Here is a 25806-nt window from a genome sequence, read left to right on the forward strand (position 1 = left end):
TTTATCTTTCTCTCCTTTACATGTTTGAATTTGCTCTTAAAGAGGCTCCTTGTGGAACAAGAAAGGGACTATTTATTTTGGGATCCAACCAAGACGGATTTAAATTCCTCAGAGATCCACGATTCTAAATTTTAAAAACAATGTATCGGTTTCTCAAGATTATGTGTTTATGGGGTCACCAGGATTTGTGGAAATTAACAAAAGAAAGAAAAATAAAAAATCTAGGCCAATAGGGTTTCTTGCATAACAAGGAAGATAGGAAGAGGATAGATTTTTTATCAACTCGAATCAGATTTTGTTGGTTTGATGAATTTTTTTTACTTGGATATTTTTTTGTTTCAAGTCGTGATTTCTTTTTGGGTATAAAAATAGAAAGTCTCTCATATCTCAACAATTGAATTCTAAAAATTACTAAGAAAATAGGCTAAAAATTCACTTGATTGTTTTATTTTTATTTTTACAGTAACTAATTGTAGGAAAGAAGAGTACCAATATCTAGAAGATTTACCATTCACCTTCATTGTCGGGAATGCCGCGTACGTTAATCTTTCTAAAATATATTATTATTTTCTCTTAATAAAGTGTCTGATTCTATTAATTTTTTTTTTAAATGTCTGAAGAAAGAAATCAAAATCCGGTTTAGAATAACATAGTATAATTTAAGCTCTTCCCATGAAATATTATTGGTCACGGACCTCACGGTGAAACCCTTAACGCATTATAACTTCAAGTGGTATTTGGAAGAGAGTTGGGTAAATAGAATCTCAGCACACACGTTATGATATTGACCATAATTTCTTCAGGGAGTTATTATTGCAGGTTTAAATATTATAAGAAGAAAACAAATCAAATAAACCAGTTTACCTTGTAAAAGACCAGAGATGTGAAATTTTTTACTCATTAGAAAGAAAAAAAAAAAAAAAAAAAAGATGTCTTATGACTAGAAGAATTCAAATTCAAGAAGGGTAAGCAAAAAGGAAACATAATGAATGTTCAACATGAAACAAATCAATCAGGTGTCTTAAACCACAAGAGATAAAGTTGACTCCGGAGAAGAATCTTTCAATCCCCTCACCAAAAATATCTGGTCGATATAACCTCAAGCCTGCGATTCAAGTAAAAGAAAGAGCCGAAATCAAACGTCAAGATAATTGCTCTAATCCACTAGAGTAGGAATGAAATCAGTCAACTAACAGAGTCAAAAAAATGTTCATGACCTGAACCAAATAAGTCTATCAAATCAAAATTCTGAAAGTCTTACTTTGCTAGCAATGTTGTTGGAAAGCCAATCCAGACCTTCATAGAGCCCTTCACCGCTGGTTGCGCATGTGCTTTGGATGTACCTGGAAAGAGAGAGCAAGCAATGTGTTTGTCAAGTTATGCAATAGTACATAACAAATCCTCCTGGCCGGGTTTAAATTATAAATTACCAGTGGCGTTGCCGGAGAGAGTGAAGGCCAAGCTTATCAGTTATCTCAGCAGCATTCATTGCGTTTGGAAGATCTTGCTTGTTGGCAAACACAAGCAGTACTGCATCCCTCAGCTCATCCTGCAGTTACAAATCACCAAAAGGACAAACTTATTAGGGATTAACACGTGAAAACATGTAACATAATTATGTAGCATCAAAAACATACTTCATTCAACATCCTGTGANAGTGGTTTTCTGATCAGTGAATCCTCCGACATTTGTCGGCTGTGCTACAAACGGGGAAATCTTCTTTCCGATCAAATCTGCTTGTTGCTGGACTCTGTCCATTTCTATTCACCCTTTTTGTCTTTATCTTTCTCTCCTTTACATGTTTGAATTTGCTCTTAAAGAGGCTCCTTGTGGAACAAGAANTGATAAATGTTTCCTCTTTCTTCAGTCTTTCCAAAGAGGTTTTTGCAAACACCATAACATAGTACAAACCTTGTCCTGACCCCCGACATCCCAGACTGTGAAGCTGATGTTCTTGTACTCAACCGTCTCCACATTAAACCCTGTACAACAATTTATTTAGCAAGTCTCATTGTCTAACTAAGTTAAACTCTAACCACTCGTTCAAGTAGTATTTGTAATCCACCAGTTGACATTGTTTCAAAAAAGTTGCATTCTAAGCCAACAGAGACAATTAGCGAGAAGAATAAAATGATCCCTTCTTGCTAGTTTTCTGAAACAAAACTAAAGTATTGGCCTACAAATCCAATTCAGACTACCAGGATTTCAAGTAACCCTAAAACAACACCTTATGTGAGAATTACATGGAAAAGAGGCCACACTGACACAAGCATCTTAACAACAGACAGATGTAAATATCCAACAGGCTAAGCAATTCAATTGATCTGATAGAAGTAAAAAGGAGAAAGTATGCCTGGTTAGAAGACTTACCAATGGTGGGAATGGTGGTTACAATCTCACCAAGCTTGAGCTTGTACAAAATGGTAGTCTTACCAGCAGCATCGAGACCCACCATAAGGATCCTCATCTCCTTCTTGGCAAAAAGCCGGCTGAAAAGCTTCGCAAATGAAAGCCCCATTTTCCTTCAACTGTTGATCCTGAAATGTCAAAACATCACACTCCCATAAACAACAATTTCGCAAACTCAACATTGTTTCTCCATTCCTAAAAATTGTTCCTTTTTACACCAAATTAGATTGAATGCATCTATAACGCAACCATAGTAACACAAAAAGCATTCAAATATAGTCAATCGGATAAATTCAACACCAAATACAAAAAACAAAAAAAACTCTTTTTTCTTACTCTTGTGCATAATTAAGATTCAACATGGCCTCTTCTATTACATGGATCCACTTAATGAGAGATCAGAAACTTTTTCATTACTCAACAATTGTATCAAACACATATCGATCACGATTACATGATGGAATTGTAACAAAGCCTAATCTGTATCCCAAGATACACGATTGTTCAACTACAATCTAACGAAATAACGAAACGAGATTCAGTTTTCTCCGAAACATAACAACTCAGATACTTAAGATAACTTTCTCAAGGAAATCAGAATATGCAAGATCCAGAAACCCCTAAAAGAAGCAAGACGAATCTGAAAGCTTTGGAGCTTTACCTTTCGAAAATTGAAGGGATCTAAAGCGAGCGACAAGCTTTCAAATCAGCAGCACAAGACTTGATTTTGTGATTGGAAAAAAATTGGTACTTTGTGTTGATTTGTGATTTGTGATTTGTAATTGTGAATTTTCAACTTTCACTAGCACCCCTCCTATTATTGTTTAGTATATTAAAGCACCCACAAATTTTATCTATTTCTTAAAAATAACCCCTAATATTTGTAAATTGCAAATCAATCTTTAGTTCAACTTCAATGTTGCAGTTCAGTATCAATATAGATGAGATCATCACTTGGTATTGGTTAACAAGGTGAGGCATTAATTCAAGTTGAAAGAGACATCATTTTAAGAACTAAACATTAAATTCGTATCAAGTAGTTGTAGTAATAGTAGTAGGTTTATATAGGCTAAAGAAAGATATACATTAATCTACATTTTTGTTACTTGCAGAATCCGTCAACACACATCGTGATCGGACTCATGAACCTTGTTTCTCGGAGGCTTCCCAATCTGTAAACAATCAATGGGAGGAAGAGTTGGAGTGCCGAGCTCACCAAATGTCTGCCAGCAAAAAGGATCATACATATGATACCGTTCTTGAACCGGTTTAAGCTCAATTGAAGATAACTGCACATCAACGCACGGGAAGCTATCGCTGCAAGCGAAATGCACCGGTTTCAAGGTGTAAGTTCCTTTTATCCTCTCGTAAGTCACTCCTTCCACTGCAACCGCTGATGTCTGGTTCTTGCATTTGCTATGGTCGCAGTAGAACTGGTCTATCACTATTGGAAGCTGGACTTCGTTGAGTTGAATGTTTGAGAAGAGTATCCCTTTCACGGATCCTACTCCTCCTTGCCATGTCTTGATCCGGACACCTGTCATCGTGTTGTGCATCGCTACATCTCGCACTGTTATGTTCGAGACGCAGGCTTTTGTGCCTTCTTTGCCGAGACTACCAATGCTGATCCCGTGGCCCGGTCCACAGTTCACATTGTGCACGTACACATTCGAGCAACCAGTTTGTATCGAGATGCAATCATCTCCTGCACAAGTATCAAGAATTCAGGATTCATCATCATTCAAGATTCAAGATTCAAGACTTTGAAGTACATACCGCAAGCGAGAGTAGCACTATGAATGAGGACATCTTTGGTGTTCTGGAGGTGAATACCATCAGTGTTTGGACTGTCACCAGGTGAAGAAACGACAATGTCATGCACCGAAACCCCTACGCAGTTATCGAATTTGAGATGACATTGAGGACTGTTTTGGATAGTTATACCAGTCACTTCCACGCCTAGACTCCCAGAGAATCTCAGTGCCTAAACGAAACAAGAAACACAACACAGTAAAAAAACCAATTATGCTTAAAATATCACAATACGTACAAAACCTCTGTTTTGCTTTTTCATTTCTCACCGTTGGTTTGATGCTTGGCATTCTCCCATCAAGCTCACTTCTTAACTGTCAAATGTAAAACAGAACAGAGTTTGATCATAGATGAAGATTTGTGTAAATGAGACAATTAATGAAGAAGAAGAAGGGAGATGAATTTACCGGCATTGGAGGGTGTTTGTGAGTAGAATTGTACAAAGGGACGATGAGTTTGGTCTCACCATCAATGAAAGGGTAATCTTGTTGCCACCAACCAGAGCCTCTTCCATCAATGACACCTTTCCCTTGTACTTTAATTCCTTTCAGTTTTGTGAAATCAATCCACCACATTAACCCTTTTCCCCATGACTTTGAATCCGTTGGAGCTATGATCGTACCATCAAGCTACAATACTCATAGTACAAAATTTAGATTTCTTAACACTAAACAGAATACACTTTTTCTTTTTAAAAAACATCAAATTCTCACCTGAAACACAATGTTAGCTTGACAATAAGGACCAGAGAATGAGATTGGACCAACAAGGAAAGTGTATTCAGGTGGTACGATCATCATCGATGCCTCAGTTTTGCAAACCGCCGCCCAAGCCGCTTCAAACGCCTGCAAATTAACATTATGAAACTCTGTTTAATTATTTTCATTAACTAAACTAAAAAAACCCTAATCGCCCATTTGTTCTACAGAGCTATTACTATAGTTATTGAGGCTTGTGACTTATGGTCCCATTTGCAATCTGTTATTTCTGTTGTCACTAACTTTATATTCGTTTGTCTTTTTATTTTTGGCGCAATGTAATAGTTTGGAGAGAATAAATAAAAAAGTTAGGTGACTTTTACAGACAGAGAAAACTTTTTCTGAGCTCTGTTTTTTTTAATTTCCTTGTTCTGTCTCGTGTTGTCTCAGTGATCTCTCAACTGTAATTTTCTTTTTGATAAAAAAAAGTATTCTCATGAAAAGGAAATATAAAATGCTCTAATTAATCAAATAGACACAACCACTAGGATTAAAAAACTGTACGGGTAACGAAATTAAATTAGCTTTTGAATTGTACCTTAGTGTCATCACATTTGCCATCACCCTTTGCCCCAAAGTCCATCACGTTGAAAACTTGAGATCCCTTTAGCGGCGGAAGAGGTGGTGGTTGGACTTTAGGTGGCCGTGAAACCACCGGAGGGTTATTGTCGTTAGCTTTTGGCGGCGTTTTCTGCTTCGGTTTCGGTTTAGGTTTAGACTTGTGGTGATGGTTGTTGTGAGAACTATGGTGACTGTGCCCATGGCTCTTCGGTTTCTTGGTTGACAAGGAATCAGACAAGTCAGAAGAGCCTCTGCGGTTATGTCTCCAATGCCTTCCTCTTCTAGCAATGCAGGTCTCTAATGTTACAGACCAGACCAAAACCGCCATTAGTATCATCATCGTGATGCTTCTCACACTTAAACTTCTTCTCATTATCATTTTTGTTGTTGTTGTTGTTGTCTAAACGAAGAGTGTTGTGAGACGAAAAAAAAAAACGAAGAGTGTTGTGGTGGTTGAAGAGACTAAGAAAGAGACTTTGGTTTTGGTTGAAGAAAGAGAAGGTTTTTGATGAGATTTATATAAGGAAGCAGTCCAAGAATGTAGAGAGGCTCACGGGTTTTCAATATGGGAAGTTTATTTTATAATCGAAAACGATACTGTATCAATAATGTCCTTTATTTTCCATATTGTTGATTAGTAACTTATCATTATATAAAAAGATTACTAAACAAACGAATAAATCTAAGCTATGTACAATTTATCCATATATGACAATAGGACCATTATGTTTGATTTTAGTTGGATAATGATGATATTGACAGTGATATACTCGTGAATTAGTATTTGGAGCTTAGTTTATTTATGGGTAGAAATATTGACCGTAGGTAAAAAAGTTTTAGTCTTACACCCAATCAATCGGTCAAAACCTGAATTGTGGAGTAACTGTGTATGAGCAAGGGATGATATACTGATATGTATGCCACGTGGAAATAAATGGTTGGTTAAAAGCTCATCTAATTTGGTTGCCATTACACACATGTATATCTGAACACATGTAATTGCCTGACTGTTGTATATGAAGCACCGTGAAGTGGGGATTCTTATAATGTGGTGTATATTCAATTTTAGGCTCTTGCGTTTTGTTTAATTTGAGTATATATGTACGTATAGATGGATACAAGCATGTGTGTATGCAAGACATGCATGTGTTGGATCTGTCGTATTAACATTATAAGAGTGTCGTATGATTTTCATATTTACTGTGACAGTGTGGTGTAGAAATTCAAGATGCCATGTTGAAAAAATGGACATTTTAAAAATATTGCAATCACTATTTTAAGAACACCATGCTTAATAAAGAGAAGAAAATATTTTATCAGAAAAAAAAACAGAAACAAAAGATTGGTAAAAATTTCCAATTAACTGATATTAGAAAATCTGCCTTCTAATAAAATAACTAACAATTAACACATTTTATTTTACTGAAACGCGATGATTAATCAAATTAGTATGAGATTTTCTCATTATCCCAAGTTGATAATCAAAATCTGTAACCAAAAAGGAGAAGTGGATAATTGAAATCTCAAAACTAGATTAAAATAAAAGAAATTGGGCAAATGAAATAAATGAACAGAATTAAAAAATTTGCTGAGAAACATTCTTTAAAAATTCTGTCTCGTTATAATTTTCTTACGAAATTAATATATTAAAACATATTGTATAATAAGAATATATATAAAACGAAAGAGACTCGTGAGTGGGTCTATATGTTGTCAATGGGGCACTGATTATAACATCTCTTTTAGTACTCACATGCACTACTTCACGGGCATTGCTTTTGTATTCACAGCTCCTCCAATCATTTTTTGTTTATTTAATTATATATTTCTCTCATTTTTTTTACTATTTTATATTTATGTCGAATCCATTCTAGATTAAATTTCATTTATTATTCAAGAAAAAAGACTGCTATTAAAGGAAAGAGCAAAAACAGAAAACAGAAAGTAACTGAAGCTTGTTTCTTTAGGTCCTCATATTTTTCTTTTACATTATTTTTTCTAATATATGTAGATACACTAACTATAATGAAAAATTTGAAACAAAATGTTGTCGACATTGTTTTTCATTTCTTTCTTCACGAGCTGTCGGCATTGTTTGTGAATAATTTGTTTGTTATTTTTGTATATCAAATAAATTACTTTGTTCGGCAATATTGTGCTATATATATATATATATATATATGGTAATCGTGAAATACTTTTTCGAATTGAGTGAACATATTCAATGGATTTGATGATTAAGATTAATAGAAATAAACCAAAGAAATTGTAACAAAATGATAGAATATATAGTACATGAGAAGAATGTAGGGTGCTCGGATTATATATAGTTCATATTCTGTTACATTTGTATTTTTTTTTTTTCAAACGAAATAATTAGACGATCTTAACTTCACTTCTAAAATTACTCTCCTTTCTAATCAGAGCTAATAAATGGCTACGAGCTATTAATTAAACCACAGTACATTAAAGATAAGAAAATATTAAGACATTTGTTGATATATATATATTTGCAGTTATCAAGCATGTACGGATCATAAGCATAAACCATCTTTGGGATTCAGGAAAAGCTTTGTGCGCTCATAGTTTCACACCATTTCTCTGTCTAATAGAACTTAAAGTAAGGAGTAAATACAAAAGAATGCTAACTTCAACTGTCGTAAGGAAAAAAAATGAGTAAGTACTTGTTTTGTCCTAATAGAGAAAAAACATAAAATACAGAACTATATTATTTAATTTTCTTTCTGGATTTTTAGAATTATAATTATAAATGATGTTATTAATTATGGATTTACTATTCTGCAATAGTAAAGTATCATGTGATGAAAACATATATGTGATTCGACAGAGTTCCCCTTCTTGACAGCCAAAAAGCTGCTGGCTATGTATGAATATTTCTGATTCTTCAGTTTAAAATAAACAACAACAAAAAAGAATTATTTTTTTTTCTGAAAAAAAAAAGCATATTATTGTGACAAGAATATCATCACATGAAACGTTGATCGTGGTAGTCAACAAACAAATAAATTTCAAATGAATTGTTAGATTTAAAACATTGTTTGATAAAGATTGTGGCTATTACATCGATAATACCTAACTTTTTTTTTTGTTATGGTTTATTTTTGTGTTGCTTTTACTATATTACGATCGATCATCTTGCTTGCACACATAATTGGTTCCTAATAATTAATACTAGTTACAACAATATTACTATTATATACTGTCACAGTACACGAAGAACCATGAAAGTTTAAATCGTTTTCATTAAGTTTGATTTAAATATGTGAAGATATAGTCAGAGACCAGAGTCATGTTGGCTTCTTTACTGAGATTACAGGTAGTTTCAGTTTTTACATACGCAGCCAATGTATACGTATATATAGGTCCAAATCAATAGATGCTTCTAAATGACCCTCTGTATCGTCAAGATTATCAATAATGCCACTGTTCATTGTTGCACGAGACAAATAAGAACAAAAGAAGCCTTATTTATTTCAATTTTTTTTTTGTAATAAGGAAAGAATCGTGAAGGATCAAGAGATGTGTCAGACAAAACATTTATTAAAACTAAGCCTAAAGTTGCATTTATAAAATCGAAGACTTATAGGTGGACCTAACATGTTGCCTATCTTTGTTGCTGTTGCTGCTCTTAGTTACGAGACGGTAAAAAACAATGTTCAAAAACTTCTTTACACGTACATATATCAGTCGTCGTTTGCAAGCCACTTATGGGTCAAACCAGTGTACGTGCGTTCGTAGTTACTGTCTGATCTTTCATTAACGTCCATCTAATCCGATTACACGGCCATCTAATCCGATTAATCAGTCAATCCGTAAATGGCATGTGAATTATTCAAAATGGCTTTGATTAGGATCCGCCCGCGATAACATGCAGAATATCGGAAAATCTAAATTATCTGGCAGTTTAATTAATGTAACAATATTTCATATTATACTCATTAGACCTTTAATGAGATAATCAAGAAAAAAAAATACATACGTGGATGCTCATAAATCTTGTTTTAGATCATATTTTTACGTATAAAACAACTCATACATGGAATAAGTCAAGAATCGATGCGATTATTATATTTGTCTAATAATGTATACAGATAACAAACAATATGGACGAATCTGTGAGGTGCACGAGAGTTTTGTAATTATTGGAAATGCAATAATAACAAAAATGTATATATGCCCTTTGACTTCACAGCTCGACTCTTTATGATTTCGTGCCAATCTCTCTTTTTTTTTTTTCTTTAAAGCGAAACTTATATTTTTGTGGCCCGTACCATTTCTCTGATACGCCAAAAACTATATATCATTAGTTACCTGTCTTCTACGTTTTTTATTTAACTTTACGCAATTGCGAAAAATTTTATTATATAAATCTTGATTCTCAAAGTTAGTAACTCACCAGATCGTGACATGTGTCAATTAAAAAAATTACTAACTCATAAGATCATGACAAATGTTAATTTTACATAAATTTATATTTAAAAAAGAAATCTTTAAAGAAATAAAAAAATTACTAATCATAAAATAATTATAAAGATAATATTATGATAAAGATACATGTAGTTCCTAAAGAAAATCCTTCTACAATAATTATATTTATACAAAACAATTCTATGTTATATTGAATTCTTGGTTTAATCCTAAAAGAAAAAAAATCTTATTACATATAAAAATATGTAGTATCTCATATGTAGAAACCGCTGACGCGGAGAATAGAGATTTCTTTGTTCAATGGCGAGAACGTAGAAGGCTGGATACAACTTGTGGAGTAGTACTTCGAGGTGGAAGATTTCTCGGAGAAGGAGAAGCTTAAGGCAGTCCGTATGTGCTTTGATGGCGATGTGTTAATATGGTATCGATGAGAAACATATCATAATCCGTTCTTGGGGTGGGAAACTTCTATGTGGCACATGATATATGTGCAGGAAAAGGCTCTTACTAATCCGTTAAGACAAGTCCACCGGGAAGTATTGTAAAGACTTCATTGCTCTAGCGTCCAACGCTTTGGAGGTGATAGAGAAGGTGCTGGAGTTGGTTCTCATGATTGGGTTCAAGCCGAAGATACGTGAAGGAGTTAAGATGTTCGAGCCTTGGGGTCTTACAAAATGATGAGCCTTTCCAGAAAGTTGGAGGAGTGGTCAGGCAAACCATCACCGGAATCGTCGTCAGATGGTGGGGGAAGAACGACGCCACGGTCAGGAGGTAAAAAAACGTGAAGCACGGGCAAGACAATCTGCCTTCGTATTTGACACATGCGGGATCCATGAGATATAGAATAGTGGGAAGGACTCCAGCAAGTTAAACTCATCGAGCAAGTTGGAGAAGGAAGGACATCCAATCTTTAGGGACTCCACAATAGTGAGTAACTCAGTCTCGAAATGTTGACAAACGATCACTTCAACACGTTTCCACTCCATTACCCACAACAACGCTTCTAACTCCGAATGTAGGGGGAGGGCTCCGTCTTAGTCACTTGGCCCCCAACAACAAAGTTCACTCCTCACCAACGCAACACCACTAGCCCAATCTTGAATGCACATTGGTTGCTTTCCAAGAACCATGCTAACTTATCGCCCAAAGCCTGAGCAATTATATCATTCACCTCGATCTCTAAACCTTGAACCTTTTTTATTTTATTTATGGCCTTCCAGATTGCCAATAAAATCCATGGTAATTGAAGAATTTGATCAGGATTACCCTGTTGAGAGGCACACCTCCAGAAAATAAATTCCAAATTCAAGTACACCGACTCATATAGAAAATCCTCTGACGAGACCAGAGTTAGAGATAAATCCCAAACTTCACACGAACGAGAGCATTCAAAGAAAAAATGATTAATAGCATCAACTTCAGAGTCACACCTTTTACCCCAAATATCATATTGGACAACTTTGTATATCAATTTATTTTTATAGATAATTTTTACTTACTAAAAATATTTATTTCATATTCTTTGTTAAATTTAGTTTTATTTTGAAAGCTCTAAACCCGCATATCGGGCGGGTCCTAATCTAGTATAATATAATACTATATATAATACACGTAGTCACTAATAAGTGAGAAGAAGTTATATATGTTATATATACTTGAAGAATTCGAGAAATCGAATATGTTGATAAGATGATAAGATCTTGAACAATATATATATATATATATGTTGAGACGATTTCGAATTAGAATCAATATGTTTTGCCCGATGTCCTCACATCTAGGGGAAAAAAAACCTTCGTCATCATGTTTCTTTTGTACTTATTAGACGCATAAAGCTAGCCAAATTATATAGTGTTAATCCACGCACTACTAAGATTTTATATTAACCCCATTCAAAAGAAAATCTTTTAATATTCTTCGTAAACCGTAAGTAAATATATTTTTCACATGTTATTTGCTTTATGTGGCTATTATTTCTTTTTTGATTTTGGATTAGTTAATTTTTGTTTTATCTTCTGGCTTTACGAAATTTAAAGCTGAGTTCTATATGCCGTCTTCAAGCGCAAAGCCTCTCTCGTGAACCTTTTTTCTCTTGTTATAAATTTATAATGTTCTTTTTTCTTTTGTTGGCTCCCCGTGATCAACTCCATGCAAAGGCTTCGCAATTTACGCTAAAATCCTTCCATGATTCCATGGTCTATTGTCTAATATATTTGTTTTAAATCATCCTATAATTCTTTTATTACTGTTTTGGTTTTGATTGTCTAATTTTCATTCAGAAAAAGTAAATAAATTTGGAACAATAGTTACTGTACTCCTATACTACTATATAACATATTGTTGTTTCGATTTTGTCTTTCATCATGATCAATTCCCCCCTACACTAATTACGTTTATATGTGTAGTTTGTTTTATATTGTTCTCAGCTCAAGGAATTCGCAATCTTGTGCGGTTGTGCCATTAATTTTATGTTAAGCGTCAATGTTCCGCAAAAGGTGACAAGCTGATTTTTTAATAATGTGGAAACTGGAAAGGAAAATCAAACTAAGTAGAGCTATATATGGATTGCGGAACATTGACCCTTAACATAAAATTAGATTGTAACGACAAGCTGAGTTTTATTTTTTTATGGCTTGTAAATAAAATCTACTCCTTTTTTTTTTCAATTGAAGAAAAGGAGCCGACGTCGCAATAATATTTACTGTTATATGTTGCCTCATAAATTCATAGAGACAAAATTTGTATCTTTTCCCACTCTCTCTTGTCCGAACCGTTTTGTTCTTATTACACTAGACCATCACTCAGTCATCATTCAACATTTGGATGGTAGATGCATACATATATTTGTACATGCATATACGTATACATTTTACGGTATGTAAAAATAAATACAAATGTCAGTGATGAATGATGATCACATGTATATTATTTATGTTGAATCGACGAAAATTGGTCCACCTAATTAAACTCTGTATAGTACTATGCTAAACCTCTCACCAACATAGCGCGCGCTAACGAGTGTGTTCGCAACGTCGGCCGCTCAATCGAATAAAACACAATAGAAAAGTAACGTCAAGTCCAAAAACCAGGTTGGTTTCTCCAAGGCTGGCTCTGCCTCTCTCGATGAACTAAGTTAAAATTTATAGAGTATTTCTGTATTTGTTTTCCTATGGCAAAAAATCAAGCCGATGATTAAGAAATAATGATATTGAGGTTCTCTTGTGTCTTGTCCATTGAACAAAAATGAATTCAACACGTTTTAGACATCTTTGTGCCAGACCCATACGACGTAGTTTCGGTTTTAACTGGCTGTTTTCGGTTTATTATTGTTGCTTGTTTTAGAAAGCGTCTAGATAGAAAAACCAATATGGGCTTTTCTAAAAATTTCTGAGCCCACTAAGAAGCAGATGCATAGAATGAGACGACTATGGTTCAGGGTTTAAATCAGCCGATCGGGGTTTAACCCTAAACCATACTACCGAAACTGCGGTTCGTACCGGTTCGTCTCATCCCTATAAAAAAGCTCTAGTACTACTAAAACGTTTGATAGGGGAAGAACTAAAGAAGTACAAATCCACACTATCAAAAGGTCTTGTAATTGCAACCTGATTCCGACATATTTAGAGTTGTCTTTGGTCTTTCGTGAATGGGTAAAGCTAATGTGACTTTCAAAATATGGTGAACATATAGGTCCGGAGATGACTCTTATTAAATACAACATGATGATTACCTTAACCACAAGAACTACTTACTTATGATATTATTCAAGTGTTTTTATATACAAGATCTGAGCTTCATTCTCTGTTTTCCAGCTTTTGGCGTTGTAAGTAGATTTTGTATTGAATGCTTTTTTATGTCTGCTAAAAGCCTGAGCTCTCTGTGTCTGATGCAGAAGGCTGGACCTGTGTCGTGTTTATTCAAGTTTTCGTTCTTGGATCTTCTGCAATCTTTTGATTCATACTTGCTGGATTTTGAAGTGTGTTTGGCGCTTACTGAGCTATATATGGGCTGACAGTGGGGAGTTTCTTTTGGCTTTATGGTGTGTTGAGGATTTGAAGGAGCCCGACTCCCTTTTATGGCTGTGTAAATATAAATTAAAAGCCAAAAATTTTCATTTTTTTGTTTTTTATTAATATATTTGCGGATATTTTTTTTTTAATAAACGGTCAATAAATTGTTGTTATCTCGGCAACGGTTACATCTCTTTTTGGTTTTTTTTTTTCAATTAGGCAACAATAATATTAATAATAAAAAAAGGAATATGAAAAAATTAAAATAGGAAAAGGAAATATATAGAGAAAAAAAGGAAAAGTTTAGTGATGGAGCGCCAGGTGGACAAAAGAGTCAAAGTTATTTGACTACCGACTTTGTGACTTTTAATCTTAACCGCTGAGATATCAGACGGATCAAATCATGACCGTCCATCTAGTTATTATTATCTCTATAAATACTACAGTAGTAGTGATCTCCTCCGGCTCTCTGTCTTTCAGTCCCATAGCTGTCCTTCTTCTTCTTTGTTGTCATCGTATCGTTCCTATTCATTCTTCTAGGGTTTGTATTCTTACTAACTAAATTGAATCGTTCAAAAGCCTTTTTAATTATTCGATAATTAACTTTTGTCTTCGCAATCTTTTTATAGATTGGAGAAGGATGATGCTTTGATGGTCGGTCAGTGATGGATCGTAGTCTTCTCTGTGGCTACATCATCTTCAGGAGGTAGTGTTCTTCCTCTTAAGGCTTCTCTTTTATCGTTGTTTTTTTTTTGGGAAACGAATTATTCGCTTTGGATTCTGAATTGCTCTGTCTTCTTATAGGGTTCGATTTTTTTTAAAAAAAAATCAGATTGTAGAATTAGAGAAGAGACTTTCCCAAATTACTTAACAAGAAATTTCACATTGGCGTGCTTGTTGATGTCATTGTTTCTTTGTTTATTTACTTACACACGTTTCGTCTTCTGTCTTCTTCGCAGGTTTTTTTGGAAGCGTATATTATTTATGATCCAGTTATGGCCTTTCGACTCTGAATTCTCAACTTGTAATTCTAGGGGTTTGATTTCTAAATTGTTTTTTTTTTTTTAACTTCTCGTCACGTTGATCCTGAACTTAGTATTCGCCACTGTAATTTATGGATGTTGTCAAAGGATCACAACAATTTTTTCCTGTAGCAACATGGATGGGGTAAGTTTTGCAGTCATGAGGCGTGTGATTATTGTATATGTCTGGTTATTTCTTTATCTTTTGTCTCTACCTAACTTTGCTATACATGTTTTCTTTTTGTTGCATCAGCCTCAAGGATTGGCATATTTGCTCAGGATTACCAGAGAAAGGCATTGGTGGAGATGATGATGACTTGCTTAAGCGCAAGACCATTTATGGTTTCTGGTATAAAGATTTGTTCTGTTTTGCTTAGGTTTTCCCTGCTCACTTTCTCATATAGCGTGTTGTTTTTTTTCTTTGTTTATTTACTTACACGTTTCTTCTATCTTCTTCGCAGGTGTTTTTGGAAGCGTGTTACAATCCAGTTATGGCTTTCGACTCTGAATTCTTAACTTCTAGATTTTGATTTCTATATTGGTTTTGGCTTCTACGTTGATCTAAACTTAGTATTTGCTTCTGAACTTTTCTCCTCCTTTTATTGTTTCAGATTGTAGAGGAGGATACTATGATCGATTGGTGATTGAGGAGGAGGCTGCTAAAATCTGTCGGTGATGGTTTGATTCATCCTTCTCACTCTCGTTTTCTCTGTTTAATTTTTTCCTTTTTACCGACTTCTTATTTACTAACACGACTTCTTATTTTTGGTATTCTTTGTCTTTTTTCTCAGGAGCTGGTGAAAAACCAACAGCTTGGCATAATGTGAAAGGATCACAACAATTGTTCCCTGCAGCAATATGGAGGGGGTAAGTTTGCAGTTATATGAGAAGTGCTTATTATATATATGTCTGCTTATTTTTTTTTATCTCTTGTCTCTAGTTAACTTTGGTATGCATGTTTTTTGGTTGCATCAACCTCAAAAATTGTCAAATACGCTCTAGACTAGCTTGTCATAATGTCACAACAATGCTTCCCTGCAGCAATATGGAGGGGTAAGTTTGCCTGAACTTAGTATTCGCTTCTGAACTTTTCACTTTATATTCCATGTTATTCACTTCTCCTTCTTTTATTGTTTCAGATTGTGGAAGAGGAGGAGGATACTATGATCGATTGGTGATTGAAGTGGAGGCTGCTAAAATCTGTCACTGATGGTTTGATTCATTCTTGTCACTATCGTTTTCTCTGTTTGACTTTTGGCCTTTCTCCCCCACTTCTTATTTACTAATACGAATTTTATATTTTTGGTCTTCTTTGTTTTTCTCTCAGGTGGTGGTGCCAAAACCAACAATTGTTCCCTGCAGCAATATGGAGGGGGTAAGTTGGTAAATATGAGACGTGCTTAGTATATATGTCTGCTTATTTCTTTATCTCTTGTCTCTAGTTAACTTTGGTATGCATGTTTTTTTGTTGCATCAGCCTCAAGGATTGTCAAATACGTTCTATACTAGCTTGTCATAATGTCACAACAATGGTTCCCTGCAGCAATACAAAGAAGTAAGTTTGCCTGAACTTAGTATTCGCTTCTGAATTTTCACTTTTATATTCCATGTTATTCACTTTTCCTTCTTTTATTGTTTCAGATTGTGGAGGATAGTGCTATGATTGATTGGTGATTGAGGAGGAGGCTGCTAAAATCTGTCGGTGATGGTTTGATTCATCCTTGTCAGTTATGACTCTCGTTTTCTCTGTTTTATTTTTGTCCTTTTCCCCCACTTCTTATTTACTAACACGAATTTTCATTTGTGGTCTTCTTTGTTTTTCTCTCAGAAGAGTACATTATTTAATCATTACAAGTTTACAACTGTTGATGCTAGTAAAGTAAAATGTCTTGGGTGGACCAGAACGTGATGGAAGTGTTACAATCGTTGATGCAGTTTCACCTCCTGGAGGAGACTTTTCAGATCCTGTCACCTCTGCAAGACTGCAACCCTTAGTATTGTGCAGGTATGTCTTTCATGGCTGCTTCCCTATCTTTCTTTCATTGTACATGTACTCGATTGAGATAAACCAGATTGTGTGTGGTTTTAGAACTGTCGCAGACACGTATTTTAGCACCGTTTATGTTTTCCTTTTCTTTTGCAGGTCTTCTGGGGTTTGGACAAAAAGCTATCCCAGAGAAAACATTTTCCCTCTATTAATTGGTTGATTTCCTACTCAAAAGTATTCAACTTTGTGCTTACATATTCTCAGTTTAAACATGTCTTGGTTTACTATCTCGAATTCTTGTATATAAAATTTGCTTCTTTTTTTTTTTCTTTTCTTCAGGCATTGGGATCTTTCTGTGAGAAGTTCGATCCAGATATCATCAACATCAGGACAAAGTCCAGAGAGTTGTTGCAGAGGGAAGACGATCTTAATGAAATTGTCCAGGTACGTGTAACTTATCCTTGTATTGGTATCAATGTCGTGACTAATGACCTCTTGTCTCAGGGATATACATTTTAAGGTTTTGAACGATAGTCTTGGCATCTAAACTTGACTTCAGTTATAGAATAAAATCAGTCTTAACACATAATTCTCTCTGAAAGGAATTTATTTGACCTGCACATTGTGTTTTGCATGCACCTTGTAGGAAATGATGTGCTAGCAGAAGGTGACAAAATCATCTTCGAAACAGGTTACTAACTGGTCTCTTTCCCCTTTTTCCTATGTATCTATCATGCTGCACCTATTTCTAGTGTTTGATCATATTCTTATGTTCATTTGATCTTTACCGATCTGTTATTTTAGATTGTGGAGGATGCTTTGCTCGGTCGGTGATGGTTCTGATGGACGGTTGTCTTCTCTGCGCTACATCTTCAGGTAGTGTTCTTCCTCTTAACCGATTTTTTTTCTTTCCTTCTATATAAGTGAAATTAAATACCTATGTCTCTTTGATGCAGACCGTCCAGGCTCTGGGATTAATTTGTGGGAGGGTTCGAAGAGAGAAACATCAGGTTACTAACTGGTGTCTTGCCCTATATCTCTGCTGGTTTCTCATGTTACATCATACTTGTGATGGTGCGTTTTTGCTATGTTTTTGAATTTTGCAGGTTAACAGTAATGTCCCTGATCTTCCTAGTGAGCTAGCATCTACGTTTCAAGCCTAATACCCTGTTGTTTGTTATATTCAAGGTTCTACAAGAGATAAGCATCAGGTAACTATCTGGTCTCTTGCCCTATATCTCTGTTGGTTTCTCTGTGAAGTGCTCCCTTCTTTACTTCTGTTCTATTTCGCAAATGACTTCCATGTTACAACCACAATTACCTCTGTTCTGTGTCTTATTGTGTTTTTTCAGATTCTCTTGATACGTTTTATTTTGTGTTTCCAGATTCTATTGCCTGGATAGGTTTTGGTAATTATTTTGCCGCCCAAGAGGAGGGTGACCAAGCCATGGCTGCCTATCTCGCTCTCGCTAGGCTATTGACAGGGTAATCATCATGTTACTCTTGTTATCTTTAAAGCTAAAATCTGTAACCTTGTGTCCAAAATGATACATACTTAGCCCTAACGCATTGTAATAGTCGTCTGATAACGTTGACAAAATGTGTTTATGCAGGTTGAATATTATCTTTTTCTAGGTGTCATTGCCAACTTTGTACATTGGAAAGGAGTATATGCGAACTCACAGCTACAAGCTGGCCGACCAGGTAACAAGTTAGAATATGTTGTTGCATACCATATGAAAGTGTGCGTTCCTCTTCTGAATCTTCACTTCGCCTACGGTTTTGATTTCTAAATCTTATTTTTACTTGTCTCTTCTTCTGTTGTTAGCAGCTTGTGGTTGATGGTGCCTATGATTGGTCGCTGGTTTGCTCTCTCTTTTTTTAATGAACTTTTGTCGCTCATTTCCTCCTCTGCGTCGTTATAGCTGCTTCTTAATTTCCACTTTGGGTTTCTAAATTGAATTTACAATATTACTTAATTGTCGTGTTTTGTTTTGTTGATTTAAATTTGTGGACTATGCTCTGATTGATCGGTGATGACTTTGATTGATCATTGTCACCCTAATTCATGTTATTCTTCTATTCTAGGGTTTGGTTTCTAAATTGCATCGGTGCTTTTTCTTTCTTTAATATATATGTTCATTCGATTTTACTTGTCCTTCTGTTATTTCAGATTTTGGATGAATCAGTGATGGCTTTGATAAAGACTCTTCTCCTGGGCTACATCTTCAGCTAGTGTTCTTCCGCTTCTACTTGCTTGTTTTTTCTTGCTAGGGTTTCGTTTCTAAATTGCATCGGTTGCTTTATATATGTTCATGCTAATTACTTGTCTCTTCCCTTATGTTTTTTTCAGGTTTTGGATGATGCCTTTTATCGATCAGTTATGGCTCTAAATGAACACTCCTTTTCTCTGTGCTAACATCTTCTCCATGATACGTCTTCAGGCCACAGGTTCCTTGTTCTTAAACGCATCTCAATTTGCTCATATCTTTTATTTGTTTCGGAATTTTCACTTTGGTTCTGTGGTTTTTTTCTTCTTCTAATTAATTACATGTTAATATTTACTTGTCGCTTTTGTTATTTCAGGGTTTGGATGATGCTTTTATCACTCACTGATGGCTTTCACTGATCGTCCTCAAGCGTTCTCATGGGTTCCTTGCTCGAAACACACCTCTTTTATTTGTTTCTGAATATTCACTTTGGTAATTTTTCTTCTAATAACATGTTAATATTTTTCAGGTTAAACTATGGCTTGGAGACAACGCAGCAGATCACTACTACTATGTTCTCTCTCCGTTCCTATTTTGCAGAATGCCAACTGTTACTAAGGTTTGTTCAATTTTGACAGCCACAAACTTTTGTACTTGAATGATTCTCACATTGGTTACAAAGATTTTGATCATTTTTTATTCAGATCCCAAATCATGAGAGGCTATGAAGATTTCTCTTGAGCTCCAGAAGCTTCTTATCGACAACAGTCTTCCTAATATGTATGCCACAACAGTCTTATCATCGACTCAATTTTACTTACTATCGATGTTTGTTTGTAACATAATTCTGCTTTGTTTTGTCTTTGCAGGTCACCGTCTCATTTTGGAAACCAATTATTTGTTTTAAGGTGCAGAGCGTACTTCAGATCTTTGATTGAAAACGTTATCTTAAGATATGTCTTATGAATAATGTTTTTTTAAGTATTCTGATGTTTGATTTCATTTTGCAGCTTGCTTATGGACCGACGTGGTTATATATGGGGAAGAGTACATTATAGCCTGACGTGGTTATATATGGGAAAGATATATCCAAACATGTCGAGGTCCCATTCGAGTTTGGACTTGCTCCCCTTACATGAGCACTGGTAACCAAGATTCCCAAGTAAGTGACCAGCTTTTGGTTCCATAAAATCATCTTGAGATTTTTATGTCTTAACATCCTAACTGGTTATCATTTTGTTTCTTCAGGTTTCTACAAAATACCATCTTCCTGCCATTGTGGAGCATCTTGGGAATATAGCATACTTTGGTCATTACTCCTCTTATCTGAGGTCAGCTCCTGAGACATGGCATAAGTTTGATGACGCCCAAGGTAATGTGATATAATAGTTTTATTTGATTTATGAGTTTATATTGTTCTTCACACTACTGAAATCTTGATTTTGTTCCTCAGGTGATTGCTGGGCTGAAATTGCTCGTGACAACAAGGTATTAAACACTTGTTTTTGATTCCTGGTTTCATTTCTTGTTCTGCAGTTTTTCTTGATGTTATGTTCACAGCAAGGGCCTTAAGCTCAGGATATACACAGATTCTGGGCAAACTATTATTGCCTATGCCTCTAGAATCATAGTTTTAGTGGTTAGGGGAATGAATTTTACACTTTTCCTGGTGTTTCGAAAATGAATACACATTGTCCTTCTAATTGTTTTGGTATTTTACGTGCAGCAAAACCATGCAATGTTCATCTAATAATTTCGTCGTTAAGTAAAACTTATGGTCTTGTTGTAGGAAGTTTTGCTGTGGAAACAATAAGAGTTTAAATCAAGGGCATGAATTGGGCTACACAAGAATTGGCTACACTCGCGCAACTCACGTTTTGTGCGGCCTTGTGATTGGCTGAAAAAAACAAAATAGTAGCTCCCCTCCTCCTCCGATGATACCATATCTACTTGTTTTCGACTTCTTTCTTCGTCTCTTGCTTAAAGTTGATAAAAAAAGGGCTTAGTGATTCCTGTAGTAAGGCTATGATATGATGAAAAGATGAGAGACGACCCTTTTGCTTCCTGTCTCATCGAGCAGAGCTTGAAACTAGTAAGTAGTAGTAGTTTCAGTACTAGAGCAGAGCTTCTCAAGTAAATGTTTCTTCTGGCTCTAATAGACCACTCAACACTAGATTTGGCAGACCCTTATGCAATCATTCATGAAGTCTTCGGCCTGAGCTCTTCATTTTCATTCGGGTTTCAATCAAGCTACCGGGAAAGAAAGAGATCTGCTGCAACGCTTTGTTTCTTTCAAGTTCAAGGATGATGTTTAACCAAGGATACTAGTGTTTAAGGTCTATGGGAAGAACTCATAAATCTTTTTTTTCTTTCTAAACACTAGTCCACAAGAGATTCAGAATAACACTTCCGATACAAATAATTTTTACATGATTAAAGATAATTTGTTTTATAAAAGAGTAGGAATTGAAAGACTTATATATCATTCTCTTTTTTTTTTTTTACTTGTTTTCTTCTGATCTATTTGTTCACAAATTCAAGAAAAGAAGACTTGAACGCTAGAAGTTTTCAAAGACTTGCATACAGGACAAATCTTAGTGAATACATCGCATTCTGTACACAAACTCAAGTGCCGACATGGCACAAGCAACACCGATACTTCCTTTGCGCTGCACATTTTGCATCTCATCCTCTGACTCCCCATGTTATTGTTCTTCTTGTTTGGATCAATGTATGACGAAGCTGCATCATCTATCTCGCTGTCTCCAAACCCTTCTTTGCCTTGGTCTGCAGCAGCCATGACATTGTTGTTGTGTGACATTGCTTGTTGGAGATTTGCCTTTAAGACATTAACCACAGACTCATTGTACTTTGCTCTGTAGTGCCAATTCTGAGCTTCCATCGCCACTTGCTTTATCCGCTCCACGAGCTCCTTATTCTTCTTGTTCATGTCATTGATCTCGTGATCTTTCTCTTGAAGCTTCTTGCTCAGTCCTTTCTCTAATGTGGTGAGAAAAGACGCAATGTGTCTCTGTTTCATATCCCTCACACCTTTCGCCATTTGAGCTGCCTGAATTACACACACACACACAAGTAAACAAAAAACATTACAAATCAAAGAACCTTAAAACGAAAAAAACAGAGTAGATGCAGAGACAATCAGTACCTGGTTCCTGATGAACTGGTCAAGCTCATCTTTTTGTCTATGGAGGTCAGTCCTAAGACTATCATCGAAGATAGGAGAAGCACCTACAATGCTACCACTAGCAGAAGTCACCGAAGAGTTGCGTTCATCATCATCATAAGATAGTCTAAGACCAGTTGAGACTATATTCTCCTTAGGGACTTCTTCTCGAACACCAATGTTGTTATGATTATAGTTCAAAGACATCTGAAGCTTCTGCTGTCTTAGAATATTACTAAAGTTTTCAGCTTCCCTTCCTCTTTTGTTAGGCCGAATCATTGGAACGAGGTTATCGTTAGCAAAATAGTTAACTGGATCAACAACAGTGCATCCACCTCCCACTGCACAATAATAAAAAAACAAAAGAATTGTAAGTTTCTAAGAGTGATTGATGCCAAAGTTTGAGATTATATGATACAATGAGAAACCAAAAGACTTACTGGTATTGAACAAATGAAGCTGATTCGGTTGTACGTTAGTCTGGTATTGCAACTGGTTCTCGTTCATGAAAACCGGTGGAACGGTGTTTCCATTGTTTCCACTTAGCATCTTCCTCAACAAAGTATTAGGAATGTTAAGTATGCGACTCTCTCGGTTGATCTAGAGTACTAACAGAAGAATATAAAACCTGCAGTTAAAGGAAAAGGGAGTCATTATACGAGACAAATCAATAATGAACATACTCCTCAAATGAAAGAAAAAAAACATGAATCATAGTCTATATAAAGTTAGAAGTCCAAATACCAAACAGAGTTACAGAGCAGAGAATATTGTAAAAGAGAGACAATGCTGGATCATAAAAACAGAGTTGATGTTATTTATATATAATGAAAACCAAAATGTAAAGAAAGACTTGTGGAGGAATGTAAAATGTTTATTTTTTTTACCTAAGCAATAAAGATTTATATGAATTTGCCTGATGAACCGGGGGGGATACAAAAGTGAATGATTGATTGTTTCAAAAGTCAAAGTTCCAAGTAAATATGTAACTTACTGATACTGAATTGAGGTAAATCTCGAGGAACATGGAAAGATGACAAAAAAAAAGTTGAAAGAACGAGTCATAACTCCATATAACCCAGAAACAGAAACCCTAAATATATTGTAATTTTCCAAAAAAAAGAAAAAAATAATAATAACGAATACAAGAAGAAGAAGAAGGAATAAAAAGAAGTATACCTTTTTTTACAGAGATTTCCAAGAAGATTCAAGAAACTCTAGTTTCCCTTTCAGATCCTGCATATATAAGAAAAACCAAAAAGGAAAAAATCCTCATAAACTCATGGAAAAAAATAAACAAAGTTTGATATGTTTTATATAGCTCATAATTTTCTTTATCAAAAAAAAAAAAAAGGTTAAGAAATCGAGAGGAGACGAACCGATGATTCAGGATCTTGACAGAGAAAAGAAGATGCTTTTGTGAAGAGATGAAACGGCTAATAGAAGAAGAACAAGACCCAATAAATTAAAAGCCACAAAAAAAAAGGTTTTGTTTTTCTTTCTTTGGTTTTAAATATAAAATGAAAATTCAAAGGAAGAAGACAAAAGAAAGAGGCAAAAGAAACGGAAGAAGAAGAAAGAAAGAAAAAATGAATGATGGGTAATGGTAATGGTAATGGTAATGTAAGCAAAGCGGGTGCGATGGAGCGGGACAGTGGTGGAAGAAGTGGGGGAAGTTGGGTTTGGGGACAAATTCAAGTTTTTATTAATAATCCAAAAAAATGGTTTTGATAAGTGTAAAATGTGTAAACACCAAACAAGAGAACCGGTGGTGGTGGTGCTTTCTTTCTCTCGTTCTTTGCTTTGCTTTCGTGAGTTGTGTATCTCTCTCTCTCTCTTTCATTACGCCAACTTTTCATTATTACCTTCCCATTTTTTTTTTTCTGGTTTCCTTTCTTTTTGCTAATTCCCATAAAACTATAGGTTTGACTGATTTATCAATCCTATTAATTGTGATAAACCATTTATTAAGATGGTGCGTTTTGAAACTAATTTTAGTTGAATAAGTACAAGAAGTTATGGAAGATAATCACAAGGCGCGTTACCCTTACAAGTTTTAGCAATTTCAAGAAGTTATATTTCAAATATATCTATAACAATATCGTAATTTGTCGGGGCAAAAAATGAAATCGTATTTTCAAAACGTGTTTATCACCGACATTGTTATTAATTTAAATGATGGGATGAGATTACTAATTTAGGCTATGTTAACTATGATTTGTTTTTTTCTTTAAATTACATAACTGCGTCATAGATTGGTCATTTTGAAAATGTACATATTTTTAGTGTATTTTACCATTGGATTCTTTAATATTCTTACAAGTTATCTAGGACGTTACATGTGAACAATTAAAATTGGATTCTTTCGAAGTCAATACAACGAGGGACGTTATTATATATATAAAATAATTTAAAAATATTCCACCGAACCGATTACATCCATACCACGAACGACGAACACCGATGTTGCACTACGTATTATACATTATGAAAAGATATTTGTTTATTAGAAAATCAAACTCTGTCTCCCTATTTTTTTATAATCAAATCACTCTCAACGACCATCAAACACTGTATTTGCTTTTTTCTATATAGTATAATGCAATAATGAATGTGAATGGAGATGATAATAATAAATGAATTATCGTCTTACGTCAAATTCAAAGTCAGGCATGGACACGGATTCCACAGTGTGGGAATTATGACGGTAGTAGAATTGAAGTGTAGAACAAAGCAGAGATTGTTGTATTCAACTAACGCGTAGGGGCACTCTGGTCTTTTAAGATACATTTTTAAACTTAAAACTCAAATTCTCGTTTGCCAAAAAAAAAAACTCAAATTCTCATGCGACGGTAACGGAGAAGGTATCAACGAGGAACGTGTTTAGCCGTGATCTCTCTTCTTTAGTCAGTCAGAATAGGAAGGAGCCGTTTAAATGCGAGTGGGACACACGCGCCTGGTCGTTGGGCAAATATGGCGGGTAAGTTTTGGCGGGGGGGGGGTGGGAAAGAAGAAAGAAGCTGTTGGTTGGAGNTATTGAAATGGATCTTAAAAGAAAGAGAAAAAAATGAGAATTATTAATTTGTAAAAGTATAATATGTAAAATATATATACAAATACTTTGGAGAGCTTTTAAATATAATGGGGAGAAAAAAAAAAAGAATGTTTTTGTAATTGTTTAATTTTAAAGCATGGTTTTGCAGCTTTAAAAAAATGAGAAAACTAGGAAGGAAAAAAAAGAAGTGGCTTTCAAAACTTTTAAAAAAATAAAAGCAATAAAAGTCTGATTAGCTAAAAAATGACTGTAAATGCTTTAAATAATTTTAAAGTCTTAAAAGTCTATTACCAATCAGGGCCTTAGAGCATCTCCAATGGTGCTCTATTTTTTCCTTTATAATAAAGA

General features: G+C 34.9%; 2 protein-coding genes, 1 long non-coding RNA gene and 1 pseudogene across 25 annotated transcripts; 1 reads left to right on the forward strand and 3 right to left on the reverse strand.

Annotated features, from left to right (window-relative positions):
- LOC104739682 lies at positions 847-3178 on the reverse strand (annotated as a pseudogene).
- On the reverse strand, positions 3395-6085 carry LOC104739683 (polygalacturonase At1g48100-like). The gene is made up of 6 exons (XM_010460120.1): positions 5519-6085; positions 4936-5067; positions 4630-4851; positions 4492-4536; positions 4187-4394; positions 3395-4115 (listed from the first exon to the last, which is right to left on the reverse strand). The coding sequence occupies exons 1-6, from the start codon at positions 5918-5920 to the stop codon at positions 3529-3531; spliced, it is 1596 nt and encodes a 531-aa protein (XP_010458422.1). The 5' UTR covers positions 5921-6085; the 3' UTR covers positions 3395-3528.
- Positions 14468-21704, forward strand: LOC104739684. 23 transcript variants are annotated; one of them, XR_002035249.1, is made up of 31 exons: positions 14468-14541; positions 14630-14706; positions 14960-15167; positions 15276-15371; positions 15484-15510; positions 15634-15700; positions 15814-15889; positions 16025-16075; positions 16162-16234; positions 16350-16397; positions 16500-16577; positions 16664-16749; positions 16851-16854; positions 16958-17027; positions 17166-17243; positions 17349-17453; positions 17656-17700; positions 17814-17885; positions 17966-18019; positions 18116-18220; positions 18395-18494; positions 18623-18713; positions 18841-19460; positions 19596-19660; positions 19749-19838; positions 19924-19999; positions 20089-20127; positions 20230-20381; positions 20468-20591; positions 20673-20707; positions 21009-21704. It is a non-coding gene; the product is annotated as an uncharacterized LOC104739684 (long non-coding RNA). The 23 variants fall into 23 exon arrangements; XR_002035251.1 differs by having other exon boundaries at positions 16664-16745; XR_002035244.1 differs by having other exon boundaries at positions 16664-17027; positions 21009-21311; positions 21394-21704.
- Positions 21755-23928, reverse strand: LOC104739686 (BOI-related E3 ubiquitin-protein ligase 1). The gene is made up of 5 exons (XM_010460122.2): positions 23783-23928; positions 23583-23639; positions 22844-23031; positions 22386-22744; positions 21755-22289 (listed from the first exon to the last, which is right to left on the reverse strand). The coding sequence occupies exons 3-5, from the start codon at positions 22950-22952 to the stop codon at positions 21756-21758; spliced, it is 1002 nt and encodes a 333-aa protein (XP_010458424.1). The 5' UTR covers positions 22953-23031; positions 23583-23639; positions 23783-23928; the 3' UTR covers position 21755.

This window comes from Camelina sativa, chromosome 14 (genome assembly GCF_000633955.1).
Source record: "Camelina sativa cultivar DH55 chromosome 14, Cs, whole genome shotgun sequence".
Taxonomy (NCBI): Eukaryota; Viridiplantae; Streptophyta; class Magnoliopsida; order Brassicales; family Brassicaceae; genus Camelina; species Camelina sativa.

Coding starts and splice junctions, on each gene's coding strand:
- LOC104739683 (XM_010460120.1), bottom strand. CDS start 5,920: ATGATAATGAGAAGAAGTTTAAGTGTGAGAAGCATCACGATGATGATA. Junction 5,068..5,518: donor GCAAATGTGATGACACTAAG/GTACAATTCAAA, acceptor GTTAATTTGCAG/GCGTTTGAAGCGGCTTGGGC. Junction 4,537..4,629: donor ACAAACACCCTCCAATGCCG/GTAAATTCATCT, acceptor TACATTTGACAG/TTAAGAAGTGAGCTTGATGG.
- LOC104739686 (XM_010460122.2), bottom strand. CDS start 22,952: ATGCTAAGTGGAAACAATGGAAACACCGTTCCACCGGTTTTCATGAAC. Junction 22,745..22,843: donor GCTTCATTTGTTCAATACCA/GTAAGTCTTTTG, acceptor ATTATTGTGCAG/TGGGAGGTGGATGCACTGTT. Junction 22,290..22,385: donor ACCAGTTCATCAGGAACCAG/GTACTGATTGTC, acceptor TGTGTAATTCAG/GCAGCTCAAATGGCGAAAGG.